General features: G+C 52.1%; 9 protein-coding genes across 9 annotated transcripts; 5 read left to right on the forward strand and 4 right to left on the reverse strand.

Annotated features, from left to right (window-relative positions):
* Positions 1-1119: 1119 nt before the first annotated feature.
* DSM5745_03061 (electron-transferring-flavoprotein dehydrogenase) lies at positions 1120-3146 on the forward strand (the record flags this gene model as incomplete). The annotated part of the gene is made up of 3 exons (XM_026745077.1): positions 1120-1402; positions 1473-2991; positions 3047-3146. 3 exons carry the CDS (start codon positions 1120-1122, stop codon positions 3144-3146), a joined length of 1902 nt encoding a protein of 633 aa, XP_026605943.1.
* Positions 3147-4596: 1450 nt separating this feature from the next.
* DSM5745_03062 (putative pre-RNA splicing factor Srp2) lies at positions 4597-5907 on the forward strand (the record flags this gene model as incomplete). The annotated part of the gene is made up of 6 exons (XM_026745078.1): positions 4597-4621; positions 4679-4684; positions 4741-4901; positions 5253-5326; positions 5382-5478; positions 5539-5907. The coding sequence occupies 6 exons, from the start codon at positions 4597-4599 to the stop codon at positions 5905-5907; spliced, it is 732 nt and encodes a 243-aa protein (XP_026605944.1).
* A 727-nt stretch (positions 5908-6634) lies between these two features.
* On the forward strand, positions 6635-7732 carry DSM5745_03063 (dihydroneopterin aldolase; the record flags this gene model as incomplete). Its single annotated transcript, XM_026745079.1, has 2 exons — positions 6635-7489; positions 7547-7732. 2 exons carry the CDS (start codon positions 6635-6637, stop codon positions 7730-7732), a joined length of 1041 nt encoding a protein of 346 aa, XP_026605945.1.
* Positions 7733-8656: 924 nt separating this feature from the next.
* Positions 8657-10483, forward strand: DSM5745_03064 (AGC family serine/threonine-protein kinase; the record flags this gene model as incomplete). The annotated part of the gene is made up of 1 exon (XM_026745080.1): positions 8657-10483. The coding sequence occupies one exon, from the start codon at positions 8657-8659 to the stop codon at positions 10481-10483; it is 1827 nt and encodes a 608-aa protein (XP_026605946.1).
* Positions 10484-11191: 708 nt separating this feature from the next.
* On the reverse strand, positions 11192-12766 carry DSM5745_03065 (putative cyclin; the record flags this gene model as incomplete). The annotated part of the gene is made up of 1 exon (XM_026745081.1): positions 11192-12766. The coding sequence occupies one exon, from the start codon at positions 12764-12766 to the stop codon at positions 11192-11194; it is 1575 nt and encodes a 524-aa protein (XP_026605947.1).
* Positions 12767-13502: 736 nt separating this feature from the next.
* DSM5745_03066 (uncharacterized protein) lies at positions 13503-14858 on the reverse strand (the record flags this gene model as incomplete). Its single annotated transcript, XM_026745082.1, has 1 exon — positions 13503-14858. One exon carries the CDS (start codon positions 14856-14858, stop codon positions 13503-13505), a length of 1356 nt encoding a protein of 451 aa, XP_026605948.1.
* Positions 14859-15718: 860 nt separating this feature from the next.
* On the reverse strand, positions 15719-17185 carry DSM5745_03067 (Dor1-like family protein; the record flags this gene model as incomplete). Its single annotated transcript, XM_026745083.1, has 1 exon — positions 15719-17185. The coding sequence occupies one exon, from the start codon at positions 17183-17185 to the stop codon at positions 15719-15721; it is 1467 nt and encodes a 488-aa protein (XP_026605949.1).
* A 412-nt stretch (positions 17186-17597) lies between these two features.
* DSM5745_03068 (acid phosphatase DET1) lies at positions 17598-19366 on the forward strand (the record flags this gene model as incomplete). The annotated part of the gene is made up of 2 exons (XM_026745084.1): positions 17598-17612; positions 17666-19366. The coding sequence occupies 2 exons, from the start codon at positions 17598-17600 to the stop codon at positions 19364-19366; spliced, it is 1716 nt and encodes a 571-aa protein (XP_026605950.1).
* A 1565-nt stretch (positions 19367-20931) lies between these two features.
* Positions 20932-22353, reverse strand: DSM5745_03069 (putative cyclin-like protein (Clg1); the record flags this gene model as incomplete). The annotated part of the gene is made up of 1 exon (XM_026745085.1): positions 20932-22353. One exon carries the CDS (start codon positions 22351-22353, stop codon positions 20932-20934), a length of 1422 nt encoding a protein of 473 aa, XP_026605951.1.
* Between the last annotated feature and the right edge of the window lie 1620 nt (positions 22354-23973).

Raw genomic sequence — 23973 nt, forward strand, 5'->3', positions numbered from 1 at the left:
CATCTTTATCAGCCTCAAACTCCAGCAAATATGACCATGGTCCAGAGCTCGTTATCAATCCGCTCGCCTCGCCCATGCCACTCCTTGCCGCTCTTTGCCATACGCTATTGATTGGATCTTTCTTGCGCTCCTTATCATGCCTTAGTGGCATCCACGACCGGCTGCTTCCCCAGACATCGAGGCCGTGATCCACTGAAATGATCCCTAAGGGTGCATAGATGATAGGACAGGTCATATCCGTATCATAAGAAATTTTCTGAGAAGTTGAGACCTATTCGCACAGAGGCTCGACTATCTTTTGATACATGCCACGGTGGCATTTCCCAGCTGATTATCTAGCAACGCTTAGCGCCCGCCCCTTGAGCCACCAGTCGATGTCCAGCAATAATACGCTGGCTCCTATCAGACAGAGCCGCATACTATTGCTTTTGTGTTGCAGATAATCTCACTTGCGCGCATGATGATGTAGCGCCATCATTATTATCGTATACATACGTAATCTCTGGTTGCTGACCTCCACAGCGATTATTACGGTCGCGACAAGAGCCGCCGCAGGGGGTATCACGGAGCCGCAGGGACTATGGCCTAGATACTGCTGGCACTGACTTGCGGCTAGGTCAGATGAAGTCGCTTGTTTCAAGGCCTTTGATACCAAGGAGTGCTGAATACTGATCTGGAGAGACCTTGTCTTCCCGCATGGCCAGTCGTACGGAGTACTCTGTAAGGAGGGGGCAGTCTGGTCGCGGGTTATGGGTTGTTGTGGTCGGCAAGCCGCTTAGACGTCTGTACTCTAGCTTTATAGACTGCCAGCGGGATTTGGACCACAAAGAGCGAGGTTATTTCGGCTTTCAGGCGGAAAGTATGGCGGCTAAGCTGAGCGGCGGAACTGAATATGAATTACCGCTCCTCCCATTGGATATCGATATACCCGAGGTGCGGATGGGGGTCTGTACGCCATTTTTTTGCCTGGCCGATCCGCGGAGTCAACCCTGGACGCTTCTCCTCCAATTTAACTTACATTATCACTCGTCGATGCTTCCTCTCTCTGCGCGGGCTATGTTTAACTGTCTAGTGTAACTTGCGATATCGATACCAACGTCATAATCCCTGCGCTTCTCCATGGCTTCCAGAGGAGTCGTGTTGCGTCTTCTGAGGCGCGAGGCACGGCCTGGCCCTTCTAGGCTCGCGAGGCCCTCCTCGACATTATGCTCCGCCCCGCGAACTTCAATAACAACATCTGGCAAACGAACGAATATTCGATGCTCCGCGCTCTCAACACCGAGCCAGACCCGCGCATTTTCACAGTCGCTCTCAAGGAAACTCACCGATGAGAACGGCCACTTCGACCCTCGGCAGGTAGAGCGAGAGTCAGACGAGGTGGATGTCTGCATCGTCGGCGGCGGTAAGCAACCTGCTGCATGTAGTCTTGATTCGCCTGCGATATAAGTAACTGACTAGTTCTTTCCTCCTAGGACCTGCTGGTCTCTCCGCTGCTATTCGGTTAAAACAACTTGCCAATGAAGCCGGGAATGAAGAATTCCGTGTTATTGTTCTAGAGAAGGCTGGTGAGCTCGGCGCACACGTCCTATCCGGCAATGTCCTCGAACCTTCTGCGATGGAAGAATTATTCCCGGACTGGCTGTCGGAAGATAACCCTTCGCGGTTTGAAGGTGTCACGCCGGCCAAAGAAGATAAGATGCGGTTCCTGACCCAGAATTCATCCATTCCAATGCCCTCGCCGCCGCAGATGAACAACCACGGGAACTATATTATCAGTCTAAACGAGTTGACAAAGTGGCTCGGGGAGCGGGCCGAGGAGCTGGGCGTCGAGGTGTACGCCGGGTTCGCTGCCAGCGAGATTGTTTACAATGCGGACGGTTCAGTAAAGGGCGTGGCAACCAATGATCTCGGCGTCGCTCGGGATGGTCAAGCCAAGGATACGTTTGAGCGGGGAATGGAGTTTCATGCCCGTGTCACGCTCCTTGGAGAAGGTTGTCACGGTAGCTTGACCAAGCAGGTTTCTAAAAAGTACGACCTCAGACGGGACAGCCAACCACAGACGTACGGGATTGGCATAAAGGAGGTTTGGGAAATCCAGCCCGAGAAGTTTCGATCTGGTGAAATTACACATTCCATGGGATACCCACTCCCAAAGGATACCTACGGCGGTGCATGGATGTATCACTTTGGTGAGAACATGGTCAGCATCGGCTTAGTCGTCGGCCTTGATTACCCAAATCCGTGGCTGTCGCCTTACGGAGAGTTCCAGAAGCTCAAGCATCATCCTTTATTCCGCGAGGTCTTAGAGGGCGGAAAGTGCATCTCGTACGGTGCTCGAGCTTTGAACGAGGGCGGTTTTCAGTCCATCCCTAAATGCGCATTTCCCGGAGGCGCGTTGATTGGCGATAGCGCCGGTTTCCTCAACGTCCCCAAGATCAAGGGCACGCATACGGCAATGAGGTCAGCGATGTTGGCAGCAGAGTCCACGTTCGCGGCTCTGCAAAATGACACTGGGGGTACCGTCTTTCTCTTCGATTACGAAGAGTCGCTCCGTAAGTCTTCAATCTGGAAGGAGCTATACGAAGTTCGCAACATGCGACCTTCTTTCGGCACCCCTCTGGGTATCTACGGGGGCATTTTGTACTCCGGTCTTGAGGCCTACATCATCCGCGGCCGCGCACCATGGACGCTCAAGCATCACGGCACAGACGCAGCATCCACCAAACTGGCATCTGAGTGTGAGAAGATTGAGTACCCCAAGCCCGACGGCAAAATATCTTTCGATATCCTGACTAGCGTGAGCCGAACCGGTACCAACCACGAAGAAGATCAGCCGGTGCACTTACAGGTGGAAGACTGGGACAAGCACACGGATATTGCGTGGCCCAAATACAAGGGCGTTGAGAACCGCTTCTGCCCTGCCGGAGTGTACGAGTACGTGGAGGATTCAACCAAGCCTCACGGGGTTCGGTTTCAGATCAATGCTCAGAAGTACGCTTTTTCCCTACCGCTTTTACTTTTGATAATGCATGCTAACGTTCTCCAGTTGTATCCACTGTAAAACATGTGATATCAAGGTCCCTACCCAGGACATCAACTGGCAGACTCCTCAGGGTGGAGAAGGACCGAAGTATTTCAAGACATAGCCAGATAATTTGTTCAATATGACGGGTTCGATAGACATCTAATCGGAATCATGGGGTAAGCTGCTGTTCAAACTATTCCAGGCTATTTTGGAGCCGGACTACCTGGGAAATGTATATATAAGTCCGTGTGTATCCATACTATATCGCGTCCATGCGCTATCAGTCAATGACTGTTGATCCATCATCCTATGATTGTCCGTGGATAGAGTGTTCAGTGGAAGTATACGGGAACAGCTCCCGAGCGGAACCGGAGAAGCCCCGGGCCCATGGTTCGCATGCGTGACCAGAATTCCTGCCAATGATTCTAACCGGTGTAGGTCTATACATGAATTAAATCCATCGTCCGTGAATCATGGCTGAGCCTCAATACATTCATCTCAGAATCAACTGCAGTCTGCCGCTGTTCTGGAGGCAGAGCAGGCGGGGCCACGTGGACCCTCTACTCAAAGTGAGGCGTAACGCGCTGCTCTCTGATTTGCAGCCTTCCTTTTAGCTCGTCTTCGTCGCTCACTTTGTTCAACACTCCCCAGTCCTCACCTCCTCTTCTCTTCTCCTCTTGATCTCTCATCAGCACCATCAGTATACACCATCCGTCGCTTTATATTCCATCGCATCCTACTGCCGGGTAGTTTGCAGGCTATACACCGTTTGATGATTCCAGCATTTCTTCCCTGATTCGACCCGCTTGGACCACGCGCCGGATCTTAGGAGCAGCCCGTCTCTCCCACTGACCACCGCCGTCTGTCTCACAGGACATCGGTATTCTATATCCGTGGCCTTATTTTTCGTCAGCGCTCGCTCTCTGTTGTTGACTTGGATCTGTGCTTGGGCTGTAGCCGGTTTCTAGGCCATTATTTTCCTTCTGGATCACCGTGTGGTAATAATCATCGCTGTGATTGATCTTCGTCCTCTCGCCGCCAGCCATGACTGAGGTCTCTTCCACCCGACTCTATCTTGGGAATCTTCCCCGCAATGGTATGCTGGCCTCCATCAGCCCTTTCCCCAGAGGGCTCTCTATCTCCAGCCCAATTGGATATTGTTCCCTCGAATCCCAGTGCTCCCCTGAATTTCAGGATACCCCGGTGGATCTTTGAGCCCCGTTTGACCGAAACGTGCCCCGAGACCTGACACTGTTGCCGATGTTCCTGCTCGACTGCGCATCAGACGGGGTGGCCTCCATATCGGGGCCTCCATCTCCCTTAGTTTGTGCCTTTTATCTTTGGGTGGCCGTTCGTGGCCGTTCGTGGCAGTAGCGCATCTCTCTACTTCCCTGGACTGTCATTTTATAGTTCTACTGGGCTAACCATTTGCACGGCGCCTTGGCTGCGCCATTGCCTTCTATTCAGTGACCAAGCAGGATATCGAAGAACATTTTAGCACCCATGGCACCGGAAAGATCACAGAGATCAAGCTTATGAATGGCTTTGGGTTCATAGAATATGAAGATGCGATGGATGCAAGAGATATTGTTCCCGGTAGGTTGGCGGCAATTATACGCGTGAAATCACCAAATTGCTAACATAAGTGAGCAGCGTTTCGTATGTGAGATCGTTAGCCCGGCTCAAAAGGGCAAGTTTTGTTGACCAGAAACCAGACGGAAGTGACTTTAAAGGCGAGCGTCTTACCGTGCAGTTTGCCAGGGGCCCCCGTCGCAAGGAGAACTTTCCAGCTCCTACGGACCGTCCTAATGTCCCTCGCCCTCGCCGTACGATCTTTCGTATGTTGATCTCCGGTCTCCCGGAAACAAGCTGGCAGGTTAGCAGCCCTCTCAATGCCCCCTTCTTCAGGATTCCGTGGACGTCAATACAACTCTGCCAATGAGCGTCCAGCCGCCACACCCTCTGATGGCCTGTTTGGTTTGACCCTCTGGCACACAAGGATCGTGCAATGGAGTCCAGCGTAGGGTTAGAGACCACAGCCTGGAATATGGACGGCCCGGACTGGACGGAAATTACCTGGATATGTACTTCCGGATTGTCCCCTCACGCCTTGGTGGTACTGTCGGCCGTTGCTTTTGTTTCCGTGTTCCCCTTAGCCGCCACCCACTTGGACTTTACCTGGATACATTCCTCATGCCTGGACAGGAACTTACACCGTGGACTCTAGGATCTCAAAGACTTTGCCCGTCAATCTGGGCTGGACGTCGTTTACTCAGAGACTGGCCGTGAGCCTGGAAGAGGGTGGGTTGCGCCTAGATGACCTGAGACTTGGTGGCAATGGTTAACACGATTCAAGGTTTGTTGAGTTTGAGACTGCAAACGATTTGAAAACCGCAGTCGAGAAACTCGACGGCCGAGAGTTCAAAGGCGCCAGAGTGACTTGCGTTCCCGATGTAAGGACCATCTTGTGCCCAAGGATTGGAACGAGATCCTCATTGCGTTGCGCCTTATAGATTCAGCCGTATGATGACCGCACTTACCGTGACCCATACCGTTCCCGGTCCCCTCGTCGAGGCTATCCCCCGATGGATGAATACGACCGCAGATACTCGGTGCCTCGCGGCTACAGTCCGCGTAGCCATTTCCGCGAACGGTCTCCTATCCCCATGCGCCGGGAATACTATGGCGATGGTTATGGCCGCCGTACCCCGCCGCGTCCTAGGATGGAAGAATATCCCCCTCCACGACGCCCTTACGAAGACCCCTATGGCCCACCACCTCCGCCTCGGTATGACGACCCGTATGCTGCCCCAAGGCCCTATGGACGACCTCGATCCCCGCCACGGGGTGAGTACGCTCCGTACGAGCGCCGTTACTGGTAGGAAATGCACAGCTCGTTTTCTTGTGTTGCCTGCACGGTGGATACCCATTTTTTACGTTGAGAAAATTCCCACACAGCACTATTTTTGCTTTTACCGGGCCACAGAACGATATCGTCTGATTTGAAACGTATCTCTTCTTTCTGAGATGAATTTTGCTGGAAGACTACCTATATTTAACCATGGAATCGCCCAGTTGGCGAATGACTAGTCCCGCCGGTGCCGGGCATGTTCAGCTGATCGAAGACCGAGATTGTCATCTAGGTCTGGTAATGATTGATGAACTTACGGCGCTTGATGAGTTTTAACACGGCCGTTGGGAATAATGTATCGCAGCTAGTATACTCAATCTACCGAACGTTTGTATAGTTCCGGACGTAGGAGTCGCTTGAAGAAGTAGGCAACGTCATGATTAAACCAAACTTCGTCTGACCCCGCGCTAAGTGAACCCCGCTGAATCCTAGCAACAGAGCTTCAGCTATAGCAATTGCCTGGGTTCGATGATGGTTCTATCGGAGTGGATCAACTGAACACTTGACTGTGATCAACTAAAGAGTTGACTGTTTGTTTCGGTTATCACTGTGACACTGTCTTTCCAGTCAGGTTCATGTCATGATTAAGACCCCGCATCAGCTTACCTGACTCGCGGATTTAGCTTGCAAAACGACGCACTGATTGACCATTTTATCCGCCTCAAAAAAAGTTCAAGTTCCCATCAATTCCATTCAAAATGGCCGAGCAACGAGTCAACGTCCACATCCCCTCTCACCCAGCCGTCCTCGACAGTGTGCGCCTTCGCAACATCCAGCTTCCCCTCCCCGCAGCACCAGACCCATGGCACCGCAACGGTAAATCGCAACCCTGCACCGCATCGCTGAAGCTCTCATACTCTTCCGCCGTGGCAGCCGCCAACGCCGACGATGTCTCCCTCTCCCTCGACTATGGGAAGCTCTACCGCCGCCTGGAGGAGGAAATTCGCAATATGACAGCAGGAAGCAAGCCCAGCGCAGCCACCCCGGGGCAGCACATGATTAGCGTCGAGGGAAGCCGGCGCGAGGAGATGTTGAGGGCCGATATCGGCCAGGACGTGCGTCTGACCGCGGGGATTGTCGCGAACTGCGGCCTAGGACTGCTCGAGGAGACGGCGGCTGGGGTTCGACGGATGGCACACGTGCAGCACAGCCGGCGGAGGAGTAGCGCGTCTGCTTCTGAGGCGCGGGGCGCGGTCTTCAATAACAAGGCTCCCTCATCGTCGTCTGCCGGGCCTATCGATGATGTCTATGGCCAGTGCGAGGTTTGGCTTCATCTACCAAAGGCTCTACTACGTGCCGAGAACGGCCTCCACTACCGCAGCTCTACGGTCTGGGGGTACAGACAAGGAAGCACAGAGCGGTGCCCTGTAGTTTTGGAAGAGGAGTTTCGGATTGAGGGGATCCGGTGCTATTGTATCCTGGGTGTGAACTCGCATGAGCGGGTTGAGAAGCAGGCCGTGATTATCTCGTTGGAGTTCAAGGGCCCAGGGCAGCTGGCTTGGGGGTCGACTGTCGTTGATACTTACCAGGTGATGACTAGGGCTGTTGCAGAGGTTTGTTGTTCAGGCTATTTGGAATTTGAGATCGCGAGCTGACTTTTATACTTTTAGCGCGTTGAAGAGACTTCATTCCAGACAGTCGAGGCGCTGGCGACGTTTGTAGCGCGCATTGTAACGGTGGACTACGCCAATGAGCGAGTGACTGTAAGAGTTGAGAAGCCAAGTGCGCTGGCATTCGTGGAGGCTTCAGGCGTGGAGGTGACTAGGTCCCAGGCCTTTTTTGAGAGATCTCCTTGATTTCGAGCCAATGTTAAATTCTATGAGCGATATATAAATGTCTCAACTTCTCAAGTCATCTGAATGGTCACTCTGTACATCCAATGGCCGAAGCACGTGAAGCCGGAAGGGGCCTAGCCTCGCTTAGCACCGGCTGTTGCTGATTGGCTGTGAAATTCAAGGAAAGGCACTCTCTGCATGGGCTTCTTTCTTACTGCCTTGTCTTTCCTGCTTACAATCTCCCCTGTACGGGATCATCATTTGATTTGAAACTCTCCCTGCGTCTCGGCCTCGAGATATATCGCTCACGCTTCATATTCCATCCCTTGTCGTGTCTCTATGTGCCTGTCTGCGCCCAAGCCCTCATTGTTCGATCTTGCCCGCACTGCTGGCCTCCACAACCTCATCTCAAACTTCGACTTGACTGCTGCTCCATCCTTCGCACTGGCCGGTTCCCTGCCCTACGCTACCGCCGTCTCCGTGCCAGATTCCTCGCTGCGCGAGACCTCCGTCAACGACGTGATTTGGGTAGGGGTTCGTCGTCCGTCCTGAAGAAGGGCGGACGGTAAATTCGACGCTGCTTTGTCCTTTTGTGGGCTTCATCATATAGGGAGGAATACGGGGTCTAACGGTTCAACCGCCCTGCGCCCGGGAAAAAAGAGTGGTGTTTGTGATTTGGTCCAGAAGGTGGGGTTTCTTCTCCAACATCTTCTGTCGTCTGCTTAGTTTCTTGGCTAACGAGGTTTACGGATGGAATAGATCATTATCGGAAATTATACCCGGTCGGTGATTCGCATAGTCCATGAGTGAGCGGATGTAATCAGTCTCTGAGTTGCAATTGCTCTTTTCTCCGGCGCATCAGCAAGACTACGATTGGCTTCTTAGGACTGCGGGATCCTGAAGAAAGCCCGACAAAAAATCTAGATCGAGCGAAACAACGCGGAAATGTCGCCGAACACAGCTCAGGACGACATTTCGGTGGGTGATGTGTTTAGCCCACAGGCTGACATGTGCCACTCAAAAGCCGAAGACCACTTCAATGCCGCCAGCCAGCAGACCGGCTTTCGAATGACTGCGCGCAGCCCGGAACGAAAGCCTTGTCTGGCAATCAACGAACGCGCCCCTTTCACGAAGTTAGGCGCGAACCCCCTGACTGCGAAAGGTAACCGGCGTAAGAAAAAGAAGAAGCAGGCTGAAGTTCAGGCGACGCCGGCTCTATCTACCGTTCATGGATTTACCCCTCGTGGTTCTGGCGATGAAGACTCGGACTTCTCAACAACAAGCTCTTGCGCGCCTAGTGCTCAATCGCGTGTCTTGGCTGGCAGTAATGGTGCTAGCCCTATGCTGCAACCGGTTTCTGGCGGCGGTATCAGTGCTCTACGACTACAGCTCGATTCCATGAATTTGTCTGGGAACTCCCTTCGCCGTAAAGCTACTGATGGTCTTTGCACCGCAACACCTAGCAACGCCAGTGTGTATTCTGACAGCGACGAGACTGAGATTCTGACTAGCTATGAGGTGCCCTTGGACCACGACTACGTCAGTGCCGATGCTGTTGCGGAGGAAAAGAAGCAGGAAGAGCAATCCAAGAATACCATGCAAACCCAGGATGTCCGCAACCAGCTTTGCCGCAAGATGACCACCGACGATTTTGAGCCTCTGCTTTGTTTGGGTAAAGGATCCTTCGGTACCGTGTTGCTGGTGCGCCACGCTCTCACTGGAAAGCTTTACGCGCAGAAACAGTTCAAGAAGGCCTCGATCACGGTTCATAAGAAACTTGTCGAACAGACCAAGACCGAGCGTACGATCCTGGAGAGCGTCAACCGACACCCGTTCGTTGTCAAACTCTTTTATGCCTTCCAGGACCACGAAAGACTGTACCTTGTCCTCGAATACGCCCAAGGTGGAGAACTTTTTACCCACCTCGCAATGGAACGCATGTTTGATGAAGATGCTGCGGCATTTTACATGGCTGAGATGGTCCTAGCCCTGGAACATCTCCACCAGAACGTCGGCGTTATTTATCGCGATCTTAAGCCCGAAAACTGCCTCCTCGACCACGAAGGTCACCTCCTTCTGACCGACTTTGGCCTCAGCAAAATCGCCGTTGACGATGATGACCGCTGTAACTCCTCCCTCGGCACAATTGAATACATGGCCCCCGAAGTCATCCAGGGCAAACCTTACGGCAAAGCATGCGACTGGTGGTCCCTTGGCGCCCTCGGATACGATCTCCTCACCGGTTCACCCCCATTCAAGGCAAACAACCACGCTAAGCTCCAGGAGAAGATTCTCAAGCAGAAGCTCGTTCTGCCCTACTACCTGGGGCCAGACGCAAAGGATCTTCTTACACGTCTCCTTCGCAAGGAGCCCTCCAAGCGCCTGGGTTACCACATGCCCAAGGACCTGCAGACAATCAAATCTCACCGCTTCTTCCGCAAGATCAATTGGCGCGCTCTCGAACGCCGTGCCCTAACACCACCCATCATCCCGGTCGTCACGGACCCAGCCCTTGCAGAAAACTTCTCTACGGATTTCACTGCCCTTCCGTTGAGTCCCGTCGAGGGACCCTCGTTCTTTAGCGACTATTACGTCTCTCACCACCGGGGCAGCGGTAGCCACTCGGGTATGGGCATAGGTATGCCGAACGGTCGCGACGGCGCTGAGCATGATAGCAACCCATTCGGCGGGTTTAGTTTCGTTGCACCTAGTAGTCTGCTGGATCATGCTGGCGGCGGGAATGGAGCGAGTCCGATGGCTGCGGGTTATTGACTACAGGGCTTCTTAGATAGCTATCGCTGCCTTTGTTGCTATCTTCTGCTGTCGGGACCATCAATCCTACTATGTATCTACCGGTTTTCGTTCTGGATATTGGATCTCGGTCGATTGTCTTTAGACATAGATAGGCTAGTGCTACAAGGTAGACATCAAGTTATACCTTTACACACCGGGATTACACGGTCTAATTCCTTTTCTCTTTCCTTCCTTTGTTATTGTTAAATGTCCACGTATATTCTTTGCTTAGTTTAGCTGCAATGTGAGTCCAAATTAGGCTGGCACGATCGTATAGAGGGACTACATAGAGCCGCGTACATTTTTCATCTTCCATCCCAGTCTTCACTGCATTTGGTTGACTAGCCAATGAACAAAAAGAATACAGAAAGCTCATGTGGTAAAACAGGTCGAAGGCAAAAGGTATATACAACAGAGCCTTCGAAGTAGAGAAAAACAAAACAAAAACAAAAACCATCAATGCTATGCCCACCCATTGTCTATAAAACAGGAGCTCAACGTTAGGATATCAATAGCCACCTTTCTTTCCCGGGTTTGAATCCCAGAGGGTTGATACCAACCCCGGAAGAGAGCAGTGATTCTCAAATAGTCATGAAAGATTGAAAAACGTGTGCGGGCGTCACAATGCTCGCCCAAGAAAGCGAGAGCCCGAGAAAGGTTATCGAGTTAGTAATATGTAATACTTTGCTACAGTTCACCCTCCTCGCTTCCACCACCTTCATCATCCGGTTCTGGCTCCGGAGGCGGCGGCAGCGGCGGTTGCCGACGATGCTCCGGTGGTGGAGGGGGCGGGTGCTCGTTTCTACCATGAGAAGAGGAGTACGATGATCTCCGTCTCTGGTAGGCGTCGTCGTCTTCTCTATCTCGGTCACGCTCTCGATCCCACTCTCTATATCTTTCAGGCAGGCGTTTAGAAGGTGCCGAGTTCTGCTGCACGATCTGGTCGATACGCTGCTGAATGGGGTCGAAATTTTTGATATCACTGTTTCGGCGCTGCGGAAATGTTGTTCGGGGCGCGGGTGGGAGTGGATGTTGGTGGCGGTGGGATTGGTGAGCGTGGTGGCCGTTTGGCGGGCGGTCGTTGGAAAAGGACGATGATGATGATGGAGGTGGTGAGTGTGAAGAATGAGGTGGTGGCGCACCATCTCCGCCGTATGGTAATGCAGAAGCGAATGATGCTGTAGTAGAGCGAGTCCTCTCTGCGTCCGAACCTACCCGGGGTCGTTTCGGTGAGCGTGTCCCGTTTTGAGTAGCCTCGTCTACTTTCAAGGGCACAGGGTCTTGTGAGTTTTGATCATAGCTTTGATAGCTATCTTCTGGCTCCCGCGAGCGCTTCCTGGAGGCTGGATCAGGTGGTGCTTCGAGTGAGCCGCCGGGGCGCGGGATCCTAGTCTTCTCAGCACCTTCTTTCCACGAGGATGGGACGGGCGGGAAGTACTGGCTATGTCTATGTTGTTCATTGCTCTCGTATAACTCTGCCATTCGACTGCAGGCGCGACGGACCTGCGTTATATCAACGTCGATCTGCTGCCACCAGGTGCGACCGAATTCATCGTCTTGGAATGCAATATCACAATGGCTTATGGCGGCGTAGAAGGCAGCTGCAGCGATGACACGGGCAGGGAACTGGAGACAAAGGACCGTATACGAGGAATCGTTCAAGAAAGCCCAAGACGAATTGCGGACATGCTTGTTGTCATTGACGCCGAAGAAGCAAATGTAATCATAGAGGATCCGGTACGGTTGTTCGAGTTGCAGATCGAAGCATAATGCTTCGAGCAGTATGTCTTCATGATGAAGGATAGTATCGCGCCATTTCCAAAATTCTTTCGACTGCTCATCCACAATGAGATCCGGCTTTTTTTGTGCAACCCGACAGACGGCCACCACCAGCTCTTTCATCCTCCGGACATTCTCTTCCACTTTTGTAGCCAGGAACAAGGATGTAGCGGCGATTGGGTATGCGTGAATTCCCGGTCGCTCCGGCCTGTCGGCTATCCCAAATCGCATGAAGAAACGATGAAGGTAAACGGCGGCTGTGGCGAGGGTCGGCTGCGGCAACTTTAACATCATCCCAACCTGAGTGATAAAGTTTACCCCTTTGCTCCGGTTCAAGTTCTCTATTTCTGCGGTCATGCCGTCAAGCTGCGACGGCGATCGGGCGAGCTCCTCGTCCGTAAAGAGCCATTGTTGTTGCGCGGCAAGAAGAACCGGATTCGAGGGGGCCGGAGGGGGTCGTTTGACTGGCGGTTGTGACGCCATCATCGGTACGTATGAAACTCTTGATCGTCGTCAAATTCAGAGTCTGGATGCTGGACCGCAGGTCTGGATACTCCGTGGTGTTGTATGTAGGTTAAGCAGGCGGTTGGGAAGCGGGATTAAACACCGGCGAGATTCACTTCGTCCCCTTGATTCACGTTCTAGGGCAGCAGCCAACCAAGCAAGCACTGGTAGTCAAAAGCTCGTCCGGGCAGCAATTCGCGTTCATTGCATCGTGAGCTAGGACAACGCGGATGCGCCTATTCCGCGAGATGAGAGCTCGGCGTAGTAGCGGATTCGTAGACTCGCCTTGGAGGTAGAGTCCAAGGATTGCGAAGCGGAAAACGAGCAAGACAGTTTCCTTGCTTTTGTCCGTTTCCAGTCTCTTGTTCTCGGTGTCGTCTTTGCTGCTGAGAGCTCTAGAGTTCTCCAATCAACTTGAAGATCCCGGAGTGGAAAGGTAGGCCAGCGAGTCGGAAGCGGGTTTCTCCGTGCCCGGTCGCTCATACTACCCTAACAGAGGATTACAGAAATGATTCCGATTGCGGTTATCTGAAGAACTAGAATAGATAGGTCCAGAAGTAAAATGAAGTGTGATATCGCTGTAAGATGCCTTGATCCAAACGCCAGCCGATACCCAATGCATAGATTGACAACGCCGTGATACAGATGCCCGTTCAAATCGCTTTCAATCAACAAGTAATCAAACAGAAAAAGAACATGGTATGTGATGTCAACATCATTCTTCCTCGCTGACCTCACTCTCGTCCTCACTTGGAACATATTGATGCGACGAAATGTGCGTCTGGGACTGTTGACTCCGCGCTTCTTCTTCAAACGCTGCTTCCATCTCTGCAGCCAACAAGTCGTCTTCATCTTCCGCCTCCTCCGCTTCGGGTCCAGCGTCCTCGCCCTCGACCTGGATGTTCGGGATAGGTGCGGACCTCTGAGTTGTGGGGACCGGTGATGGGAGTCGCAGATCCTCAATATCCTCATAACCATCTCCGCCGTCTTCATCATCTTCGTTATTCGAGGGTGTATTATTGGACGAGAAATGAGCGGGATTCACTCTGAACGGGCGAGCTGGAGGTGGTGATCCCATATCGATAATCAAATCTCCGTCAATGATGATGTTAGAGCCAGGCGACGGGACGGTCTTTTGCGATGATACTGCGCCAGTACCTGTTTCCGAAGGCGAGGATTTGGACGACTCAAAAACAATCTCTTCAACATCTTCATGCTCCACCCTTCTTGCCTCCTTACTGTTGTCTTTCTGTCTTTCTATCACTCTAATAGGGGATTGCGGTTTCGATTTGGATTTCGCAGGGGCCGCCTTGCTCGATCGCGGGGTATCAGGTGCTGGCTTCTTTTGGCGAAGAGGGTTCGTCTGGGGTTTTGAGCGAGGTCGAGGACTAGGAGCAGGCTTAGTCGCAGTGATCAGTGGTGTTGCCGCTTTGCTCGTGCTAGTAGACGGTTCTGGGGTCGCATTTCCCGAGGCCAACTTATCGTCGTCCAGATTATCTTTGTCTTTGGCAAGGAAATGTCGGTAGTCGTAAGGATTATCTTCGTCCGCCGGCCCGTCATCATTTCCGCTGGCCTGGTCGGATCCGCGATCATCTCCAGAAGCGTGTTCATCCTGTAAGGTCCTAAGTTGGGGATACTGCTGAATCACCTGCTTCTGCGTCTTCGCCGGGGCCGAACGAAGGTTGAAGTTGAGCTGCGTAGCAACCGGTTCCAGCACGAACGCCTTCCTTGTCGCGTCGAATATAAGAACTAGATTATGAGCTTGTGCGTCAGAGGCGCTCTGTGCTGGATCAACGCTGCCCTGGTAGGAGTAGGTCAAGACATTCTGTTCGGCACTCGGAGCTTTATCGGTAACCGTCAGGTTGAAGTGGTCCCGTGAGTGTGGGGATTTGGTGATAGTAGATCGTTGCTGTGAAGCCGCCGCCTTGGTCTTATAGTTGTATTGGATGTTTACCAACTGCGAGCGAGATTTGTCGGTCTTTCTTGCCAGTCGCTCGCCCAGAATGATGGGGTACTCGGCTTGTTTGGACGGATCGATCATCCCGCCGGCTGAGAGTGTGGAGGCCGCCATCGGTACTGATGATCAATTCCTCAAACAAAGAGGTACGGAAACAGATGTAATAATTATTTAGATGAGAGATAATATAGTGTGTAGTAGTATATATACCGTCCCCTTTATAGGTCGGGAGAGAAGACTCGCATTGCTTGTAAGATGAAGAGTGAATTCGGTGGCACAATTATGAGAGAAGGTCACACGGAAGGTGAATTGGAGGAAGAAGAATCAGGAACAAGAATAGGAATAATGGCAGCTAGAGCATAAATAGACACAATAACACGAACAGGGGATAAATAAAGGAAGGGTAGAGAATGAGTTGACGGAGAGTTGGAGTTGGGGACAATGGAGACAAGGCGGGCACGGCCTTGGTACTGATCGGGTTAGCGCGCGAGTCATTATCCCCTTTGATTACTATATACACCGCAGTTATCTATTATGTACAGACAACGTTCAAGGAGTCCATTTGGAGTTCCCAATGAAATGGTGTGGTTCCGCGCCAGGCTAAGAGTGTTTGCATGGCAACAACCCTCCTGACTGCTGATGGTAGCAGGAACGATGATACGGAGTACATGAGCTGACCACAGCCTCGCCCCAAAACTCCAGTCAGCTTTTGGCACGAATTCCGTTAATTGGCGAAACGTCTGTCGCCCGGTTCAGCCGTTGGTCCCCTGTTCTAGGCAAGGGAAGGAATATGTTTCAAACCTGGGGATTTGTAGACACACTGGGCGGCAGATCGTTTGCGCTTGGTTTCTAAAATCTAGCAAGAAGCGCCCTTGGCATATGCTTAGTGCACAAAAACGACGCTTCTGCCCGGAATGGAACTTCTGTAGACTGATATGTTGACTTGTCTAGGCAGACCATTTCCTTGCCATTGCCTATGAGGCAGCTAGTGAGGTTGCCTGCAAGGTACCTTTCGAGGACCCTGTAGGGCTTGTTGGATTCGCCCCCGTAAGCTGTTCAAGGCGCCCTGCCAATGCTCGGTGCTTCCGCATAACTTCCTCCCATTCGGAAGCAAAGCCCTCAGTTCCTTCATCCCCTGTGTCGCCGAGTTCGGTTAGAATCATGCTGAAGTCGCCCCCTAAACGGCCTAAACTGGCAGCGCAGTAGAGTACCTGCGTAAGAAGACTTTCACGGGCGGTTTTGTCCTGAATATTCGGTAGATATGTGCGCAGCGTGCCAGTTAGTAGTTGAACCAGGTGCGTAGGGAAAGTTGCGAGAGCAGGTGGTAGGCATTGGAAAGGGTCTAGTCTGCGATCCGTCTGGGAGGACTGTGCCGTCTTGGTCCGCGCGTCGATTCCTCGTAAGCCCGGGGCGGTCGCATCGGTCTCTGACTGATCTGGTGTAAATATGTTCTTGTACAAAGAGACAACCGCGAAGCTTTGCTCGCGGAATATCTCAATGTACCTTTTCAGGTACTTTTCTGTCTGATGACCGGCTGTCCACGAGCCAGTACCGCTTTTCTGGTCTGAACCCCGCGTCCTGCGCTGTGTTTCCTGATCTGCAAGTTCACGGAGGGGATCAAGAGCTTCCAGGGTGGATACCAGGTTTGCTAGACGGCATATCAGGAATGTTGCACCCAGCGCACCTCCTCCATTACTAGCTCCGCCCTCGCCAATGGCTGCATCAAGCTCAGGGGCCACCCTTCGTAACCAACCTACAGTCCGCATCCCCGCCGCGAGTCGAAGGTTCTGAGCACGAAGAGCAGTAATAAGATTCGAAGTCATATCTTTCATGGCGTCCTCCGCCTGGGCGGCCACGTCGTTCACTAAAGGCGAATCCGGGTACAGCGTCTGCAAGCGCTTGATGTGAGCGTAGAGATCCAATGCTGCGGAATATGTCGTAGAAAACGAAGTCCCTGTGTTTCCGGAGTTGGCAGCGGCCGACGACACGGTTGTTGCAAGTAGTGTGGGTAATTCCAGGATGTCCGAGATGCGGTCAACATTCCGCGAGAGACGCATGACTTTTTTCCGTTGCTCGAGGGTGGCATTCTCTGCCGCTCTGCTGTATTTGGAGGAGAACCGGACCGCCTCCTCGTCGAGTTTCGGGATGCCATCGCGTAACTCCTGGGCCTGGCGTTTTAGATTGGCAATGGAAGAATGGAGGTTGGATAAACTGTCTGCGGAGGTGATGAAGGACTTGTGAGATCGGTTGGACAGCGCTTGCAGAGATAGAAGATTGGAGTGCGCGGACTGTGCCAGTGACTGGGGTTCTGTAGTCTGTAGGGCCTGTAGGGAGAGCGTAGGCAGTCGGTTGAGGTATTGAATCGTGGGCGGATCCTTAGACAGGTTCGCCTCGGTTGAGGGCAGGTGAGGACTCAGGAGCTCATACAAATGCTCAGCCATGGCTTCTGCTCCCTAGCCAAGCAGACCACTTTCAATAATGTCTCAAGCAAGCGGAATGGACATCGACGATGGTATAAAAGAGCGCTCGACGGCGATAAGGACAGGAAGTACGGACACCGAAGCGGCAACAAGCGCAGCCCTCGGAGGAGCAAATGAGGCCCGGGCTATTGGCCATTACGTATCATCCCTGGCTCCTACAACTCCCATCCCCGCATCCTTTATTAACCCTTTATCGTCTTTCTTGGAGATCTTTTCACATAGCAACATTCCAAGATAACTACCAGAGGTTGGGCCATACATATGATATCATCGCCCTATAGCCCTTGATCCACCATCTCCACCGTATACAGTATTATCGACCAGCTTAGGTCGGCCAGCGAGGGGCCAGGAAGCTCGTACAGTAGTATTGACCATGGGCAAACCGCGGGTAAGTCATGTACTCGTCTCAAGGTACATTCACGATAATCTGACCTTGCATAGATGATTATTTTGATCCGCCATGCCCAGTCAGAGGGAAACAAGAATCGCGAGATCCACCAAACAATCCCTGATCACCGGGTAAAGCTCACGCCCGAAGGACACCGGCAGGCACAAGAAGCGGGCAAGCGACTGAGAGGACTTCTAAAACCAGACGATACGATTCATTTCTTCACGTCTCCATACCGTCGGACCCGTGAAACCACCGAAGGCATCCTAGAGTCTCTCACCGCCGATACGCCTTCTCCATCGCCCTTCCCAAGACACACGATCAAAGTATATGAAGAGCCACGGCTGCGAGAGCAAGATTTCGGAAACTTTCAACCATGCTCCGCGGAAATGGAGCGGATGTGGCTCGAAAGAGCGGACTACGGGCATTTCTTCTATCGAATTCCGAATGGCGAAAGCGCCGCCGATGCCTATGATCGCGTTTCTGGCTTCAATGAGTCGATGTGGCGGTCATTTGGGGAAAAGGACTTTGCTAGTGTCTGTGTCCTGGTCACGCATGGACTCATGACTCGGGTCTTTCTTATGAAGTGGTATCACTGGAGCGTCGAGTATTTTGAGGATCTCCGCAACATCAACCATTGCGAGTTTGTCATCATGAAGCTCAACGAGGATAGCGGTAAATTTCTGTTACAGAACCAACTTCGGACATGGTCCGAGCTAAGGATGGAAAAAGAGCGTGAACGGCAGCAAGAGCACGCTGCCAAGGGCCTAGGGTCAGCGAACTCAACACCATCAGAAACACCCGTCCCTATCAGACGCAAATGGGGAGGGTGTCCATCCGGCTTTAATCACGGCGCTCACAGGAAAAGCTTTCAACGAGCGTCTCAGCGGGAGGAACACGATAGCCACCACAAATCCACTCGGGATGACAATCGCAACAAACATACAAGCCCGGAGACCACCGAAGCCAACGATATGAACGAAGGACAAACGCTGGAAGCCCCTGAGCCCTCGATCGGCGACAAGACAGCTGAGTTGCCATTAGAGGTGCTACCTCAAAACACGCAATACCCTTCTACCCCGGAGCCGACTACACCCACCCACACGCAACACAGCAAGCATCACCATAGCCACCACCACGCCTCTCCAAAACATTTCAAGAGCCCTCTCAGCCAGGACTATCTCCACCAGACAAACCAAGCATACAACCTCATCCGCCTCGTCGGCCGCGACGGCGGTGGAACCCTCAGCGGCGCCGGCAGCGTCGCAGCTTCCGAAGACGAGCATGATAACGACCGCCACCACAACCATCACCACCAGCAGCATGAGCTACCCCGCACCGGACTCAAACGCCACAAACCGCGTGCATCCCAAGACCTCGACAACGACGGCGACGACGAAGGAAGCGGGCGGCAGACGCCTAAACTCCGACGCACAAGATCGTCCCATCATCGTCACGCCCATCCTTCAAACCTAGCCCTAGGACACCACCCCCAAGCGCAACCCCACAGCCAAACCCCAGCAACGACGAAAAAGCCAACAACGCAAACAATCCCCGACACGGATGCTGAAACGGACGAGGCGTCACCGCAGGGAAAGCAGCCTGCTCATCTTGACGGGACTCAGGGACAAACGGCACTACACTGTGTCCGTGAAACAGGAAGCGAGGACGAGGGAGAAAACGAGAATAATTATGAAAGAACACTTGAACAAGCCCAGAAAGAAGACCAGAGTATTCGGGGGAGCGTCTACTAGATACATGGATTCTAGACTCTAGATGAGCACTATCCCTTCATAGATGACTAGATGATGTGATGCCTACGATACCCTGCATCATGATAACACTATACCTCTGTTCGTTGGGGTCTGAGAAGAAACCAATTCCGTAGACATTGATCTTCCTTGGGCCCTGTTCTCTGGCCTGCATATAGTAGAATTTTGCCTGTCCAGGTATCCAGGGTTTGACCATGCCCATCTTCTATTGTAGGAAAAAGTAACCATCCAAATTTGGACACGGTCTATTGCTTCTATAGCACCCTATACAATGGACCATGGCTATGTTTACAGGCTACAGTAGAAATACAGAGTGGCTATCAAACCAGATGGGCCTTGGTTATATGCAGGCCAGAGGGTGTAAAAGCCATACAGTAGACTTGTCAACTTTGGGATCAAGAACTGTGACCGCATGGCTATGAACCCTACGTGGTTTTCTGGAGATGAAACAATTCAAGACAAGCAAGAGTGGAATCCATGGTGTCAGAGGAGACAGGTTCCCATCTTTATTGAGTCAAGGTTTGGTAGTAGTTAACTTACATTTCAATTCGGCAGAGAATTGAAAACAAGAAAGAGAACATGGTGATCGAGACCAGTATCAAGAAGAGAATTGAATCAAGAGACACAGAATATGAACCATAGTTGGGAATTGGGGAGTATCACTTTTTTTGTGGGTGGTCTGGAAAAGAAACCGGTATAAAACATGCATCAAGGGTCGTCGAATAGAAAGAAACAGAAGTGGAAAGAAATAGAGTACCGCCAAAAAAGGCCCTCCGTCTCCGATCAGCCCAAAACCTAGGTAGATATTGAATTTGCAAGGTTTCAAGTATATGCAGGATAAAAGCATAACCTTGATCGGCCCAGGGCAGCAAGAAAGGGGCAGCCGAAACAGAGATTGCGGTAATGCAAAATGTAGAACGAGGGAGGAAATTACAACGCCGGGTAAATGGGGAATGGTTGTTTATGACGGGAAGTGAATCGATCTATGAGTAACATCTGCCAGATGAAATGCCCAAATCCAGAGAATATGAAGAGAGAGAGAAAAGAATCAAGATGAACAATGAAAATGAAGATTGAAAACAGGGGCCATTAGCAGAAAGCGATGAACGAAAATCATGATTATCGTGACTTCTCAACCCCAAGACCAAGAGAAGCCCGCGGGATCTCAGTGCTTTTTTTTTTAATTTGATGAGATCTCTCAACAACGAAATCGTATCAAATCGAATGTAATCGGGAAAAGGTGTCATATCGTAAATGCATGCGGAGGCTCAGAACAGAAGATGTGGCAGTCGTTCCAATATCGCTGCTTGACACTTTTTTTGCTGAGTTTTGACGTTTTCTTGTTCGGGCGGACCAAGAGACAGATAACCAGGGTACTTTTTCGGCAGGTAAATGAGACCGAGAAATAAATCGGATTGTCATCGCAAAAGGGACTAAAAAGGAATAAAGCGGTATCATCGGACGGTATCAGACAAGAGGCAAAGGAAGGAAAATCTAGACAGAACAAGAAAATCGATAGAAGCAAGTCGTATGCAGCGTAACGTCAATCAAGCAGCGAGGATTGGTTGCATGGAGCCGAGGTTGGCGCACATGTAATGTTCCATGTGCTTAGCGCAATAAGGGCAACCACACGAGGCACCATGACCAGTTGTCCAGCCACCGTGCGGGAAGGGAAACCCGTAGGATGGTGTGTGGTGGTAGGATGGCGGCTGCGAGCGAGGCGGCGGCATGTATTGTTGATGAGGAGGCATCCAAGTGCTCGAATATGGCGGTGGAGGGTTAGAGTACGCCCATGTGCCAACTGCGTAATAGTCCGGAGTTGTCGGTCCACTGTGAGGAGCAGAGGGCGGCGAATACTCTGAAGCTGCTGGATTGAGCCAAGAGTTTTCGTACTGAGTGCTCCGCTGATACTGCGGCGGGATCGGACCTTCCGGGGAAAGAAGAGGCTTCGAGACCCGGTTGCTGCGGGTGATGTTGGTATCAATCGGAGCGAGGGCGTGTCGAGGCTCTTGAGTTTTGATAGCAGACTTGGCGCGCCACTTCTCCCAGTGAGAAAGCCACGAGGCAAAGCCATCCTGCTGGTCATAGATACGGTCGTGGATCTTCCACTCAAAGGCGAAGAGCCACTCGAGCTCCATGGAGTTCAACTCACTGACGGAAATGTTGCTAACCTCGGCCCAGGACTTGTTCTGGAAGGTGTTATCATCCAAGAACTTGCTTCCCAACAGCAAAGCCACAGTGAGCATGCGGTAGACCTGGCCACTGCCTGCGTTGTAGACCTTGGCAGAAGAGAGCATACGCATCCGACAGGACAGGTAGTAAAGACCCAGAAGAATTGTGGAGCTCGGGAGACGCGTCGACGACAAAATCTGAAAGACGTATTTCCGGAACTGAGACGGGACAGACGATCCTGGGTAGACGCTTCGCGCGAAGTCAATATCTGATAGGTTGATCTTGGTGATGTACAAATCATACATTCCCTGGGCCATCTCAGCCACAAAGTCGGACATCTGATCCATCTCATAGTCTAAGTAAGCGGCAACGCCTCCGGTCGCTTTCTCCTCCTTGCGAGGCTGTTCGGGCTGAGCGATCGGGTCTTGACGGCGGTACTGCGGAGGAACGGCGTGGTCCATTGGTGGCAATTGGACGTTGTTGCGGATCGGGGGCAGCACGTTGGCGGTGGAGACGGGGCCGAACATGGGTTGACTTAACGCGGTCATATCCCTCCCGGTGCGCATCGAGTGAATAGGCTGCTGAGCGTTCATCGGGGGCTTGGCGTAGCAGGTGGACTGCTGGGAGTATTGCTCGATGAATTCACAGCCGTTCTGGGAGTAACGGGGAGGGAAAGCGGCCGAGTGGTTGTGACCGAGGACGTAGAAGGGAGGTTCGTTCTCCATCCTGCCGGCACCGGTGATATGAGGGGGAGTAAGAGGGAAGGCCGGGAGGCCAGTGTTGTAGAAAGACGGCATAGCGAAGAGAGGAGGAGGGATGAAACCAGTCCAGGGACGGGGCGGTAGACGATTTTGATGCTAAACAAGTAGACAATCCCAGTCAGCGACCAGATCAAACAGGGCAACACCAGCAGGGAGACAAGTAAAGATACGAACCGTCTACGCGTCCGCCACACCCTGAGCCTGGGGGAGGAAGAGCGTTGCTCGACGAGCCGCGGCTCTGTTTTTGGTGCAGGAGATATTCCTTAGTTGAAAAACATGGGGGGACAAATCAACAACACGGTATCGGCGGTACGGGCGGAAAGGAAACACAAGGGGAGCGAAAAGAGCGGTCGCAACTGGCGTTTTCCGGGGTTGTTCCTTCTCTGCGGACGATTCTGGTGGTGAGGCGTGTTTCTTCCGTTATGGATTGAAAGCGAACACGGGCGAACTTTTTTTTCACGAAGCACCAGAGGCGATCTTGAATTGCTAGAGCAATTGCAAGGCGGACAGAGAGGATCGTGGACGCGGTTTGGGTTGGAGAGGACGAGCAAAAGTTGAGTCCGAAAGGGGAAACAAGATTGTCTCGCGTCAAATTGCCGGCCGGTAGTCCACGGTGACAACGACACTTAGTGAAAAGCTCGTTGCAAAGGTGAGTGGAAGGGAAGCAAGAGCAAAGCGAACAAACAGCGCGAAAGGTGGAGGAGAGACTTTCACACGAGAGAAGAGGATGGAGAGAGAAGAGGAGGGATGGGGGGGAGGGAGAGAAGGAAGGAAAGAAAGGGAAGCAGAAAGGGAAGAACAGCGTTAAGATGATCGCAGGCTCAGGCTCAGGCTCAGGCCCGGGCTGGTGGTCGGTGGGTGGTCGGTGGTGGAGGCCTCCAGCAGTCACCTGTCTCCAGCGGTAAACGGCAAAACTGGGTGGCTTTGGCTAGCTTCACGTAAAGTAAAACTCAACCTCCGGCAGGCTAACAAATTTTATTTTTATCATCATGACTCGGTAATTACTGTTATTTACATCGAACTTTTGCTTGATTAATATTGCAGAGTATGACTTGAGTTATCTGTCCAATACGCATTTTTAATCACAGAACAGATAGGAATCAATTTCAAGGATCAAAACCTGTTGGGAACGCAAGATTCCTCGCAACGGCCAGACCAGGAGCAACCGTGGCACTGGTTTACAAATGGAGAGCGGCTAGACTTGGAACAGCACAGCACACTGAGCACAGGCTCCATCGGAGAATCAGTGAATCAGACCTCTGACCAAGTGATCTCCTCGAGGCCCTAGCATGCTAGCATGGCTAGCACGAGGAAACGCAGAAAAATCCACAAAGTCCCGTTAGGGGTCGGAATGGGGTTGCAGGTGTCGAGTCCCGGTCACCGGCAGACTCGCCCCTGAGATTTTGTCATTTTAAAGAGATTATTATTTTAAATAAAATTATTCAATCAACCTCAAGCAGTACAGTCTGCAGACCCGTTGACAAGACTCGAAATAGCATCAGTTTGAAATACCACGGGTCTCCCTCCGGCAAATAAGAGGCGTAACAGTACCAACACGAGTCTCAGAGTGTCCCGACACTGCCTGGACAAGACAATTATAATGCACCCAATGAGAGGCAGAATTACGGCCGAAGTCCTGGGAGTGGAACGTGCACT

The sequence above is a fragment of the Aspergillus mulundensis genome, assembly GCF_003369625.1.
Source record: "Aspergillus mulundensis strain DSM 5745 chromosome Unknown scaffold_2, whole genome shotgun sequence".
Lineage (NCBI taxonomy): Eukaryota > Fungi > Ascomycota > Eurotiomycetes > Eurotiales > Aspergillaceae > Aspergillus > Aspergillus mulundensis.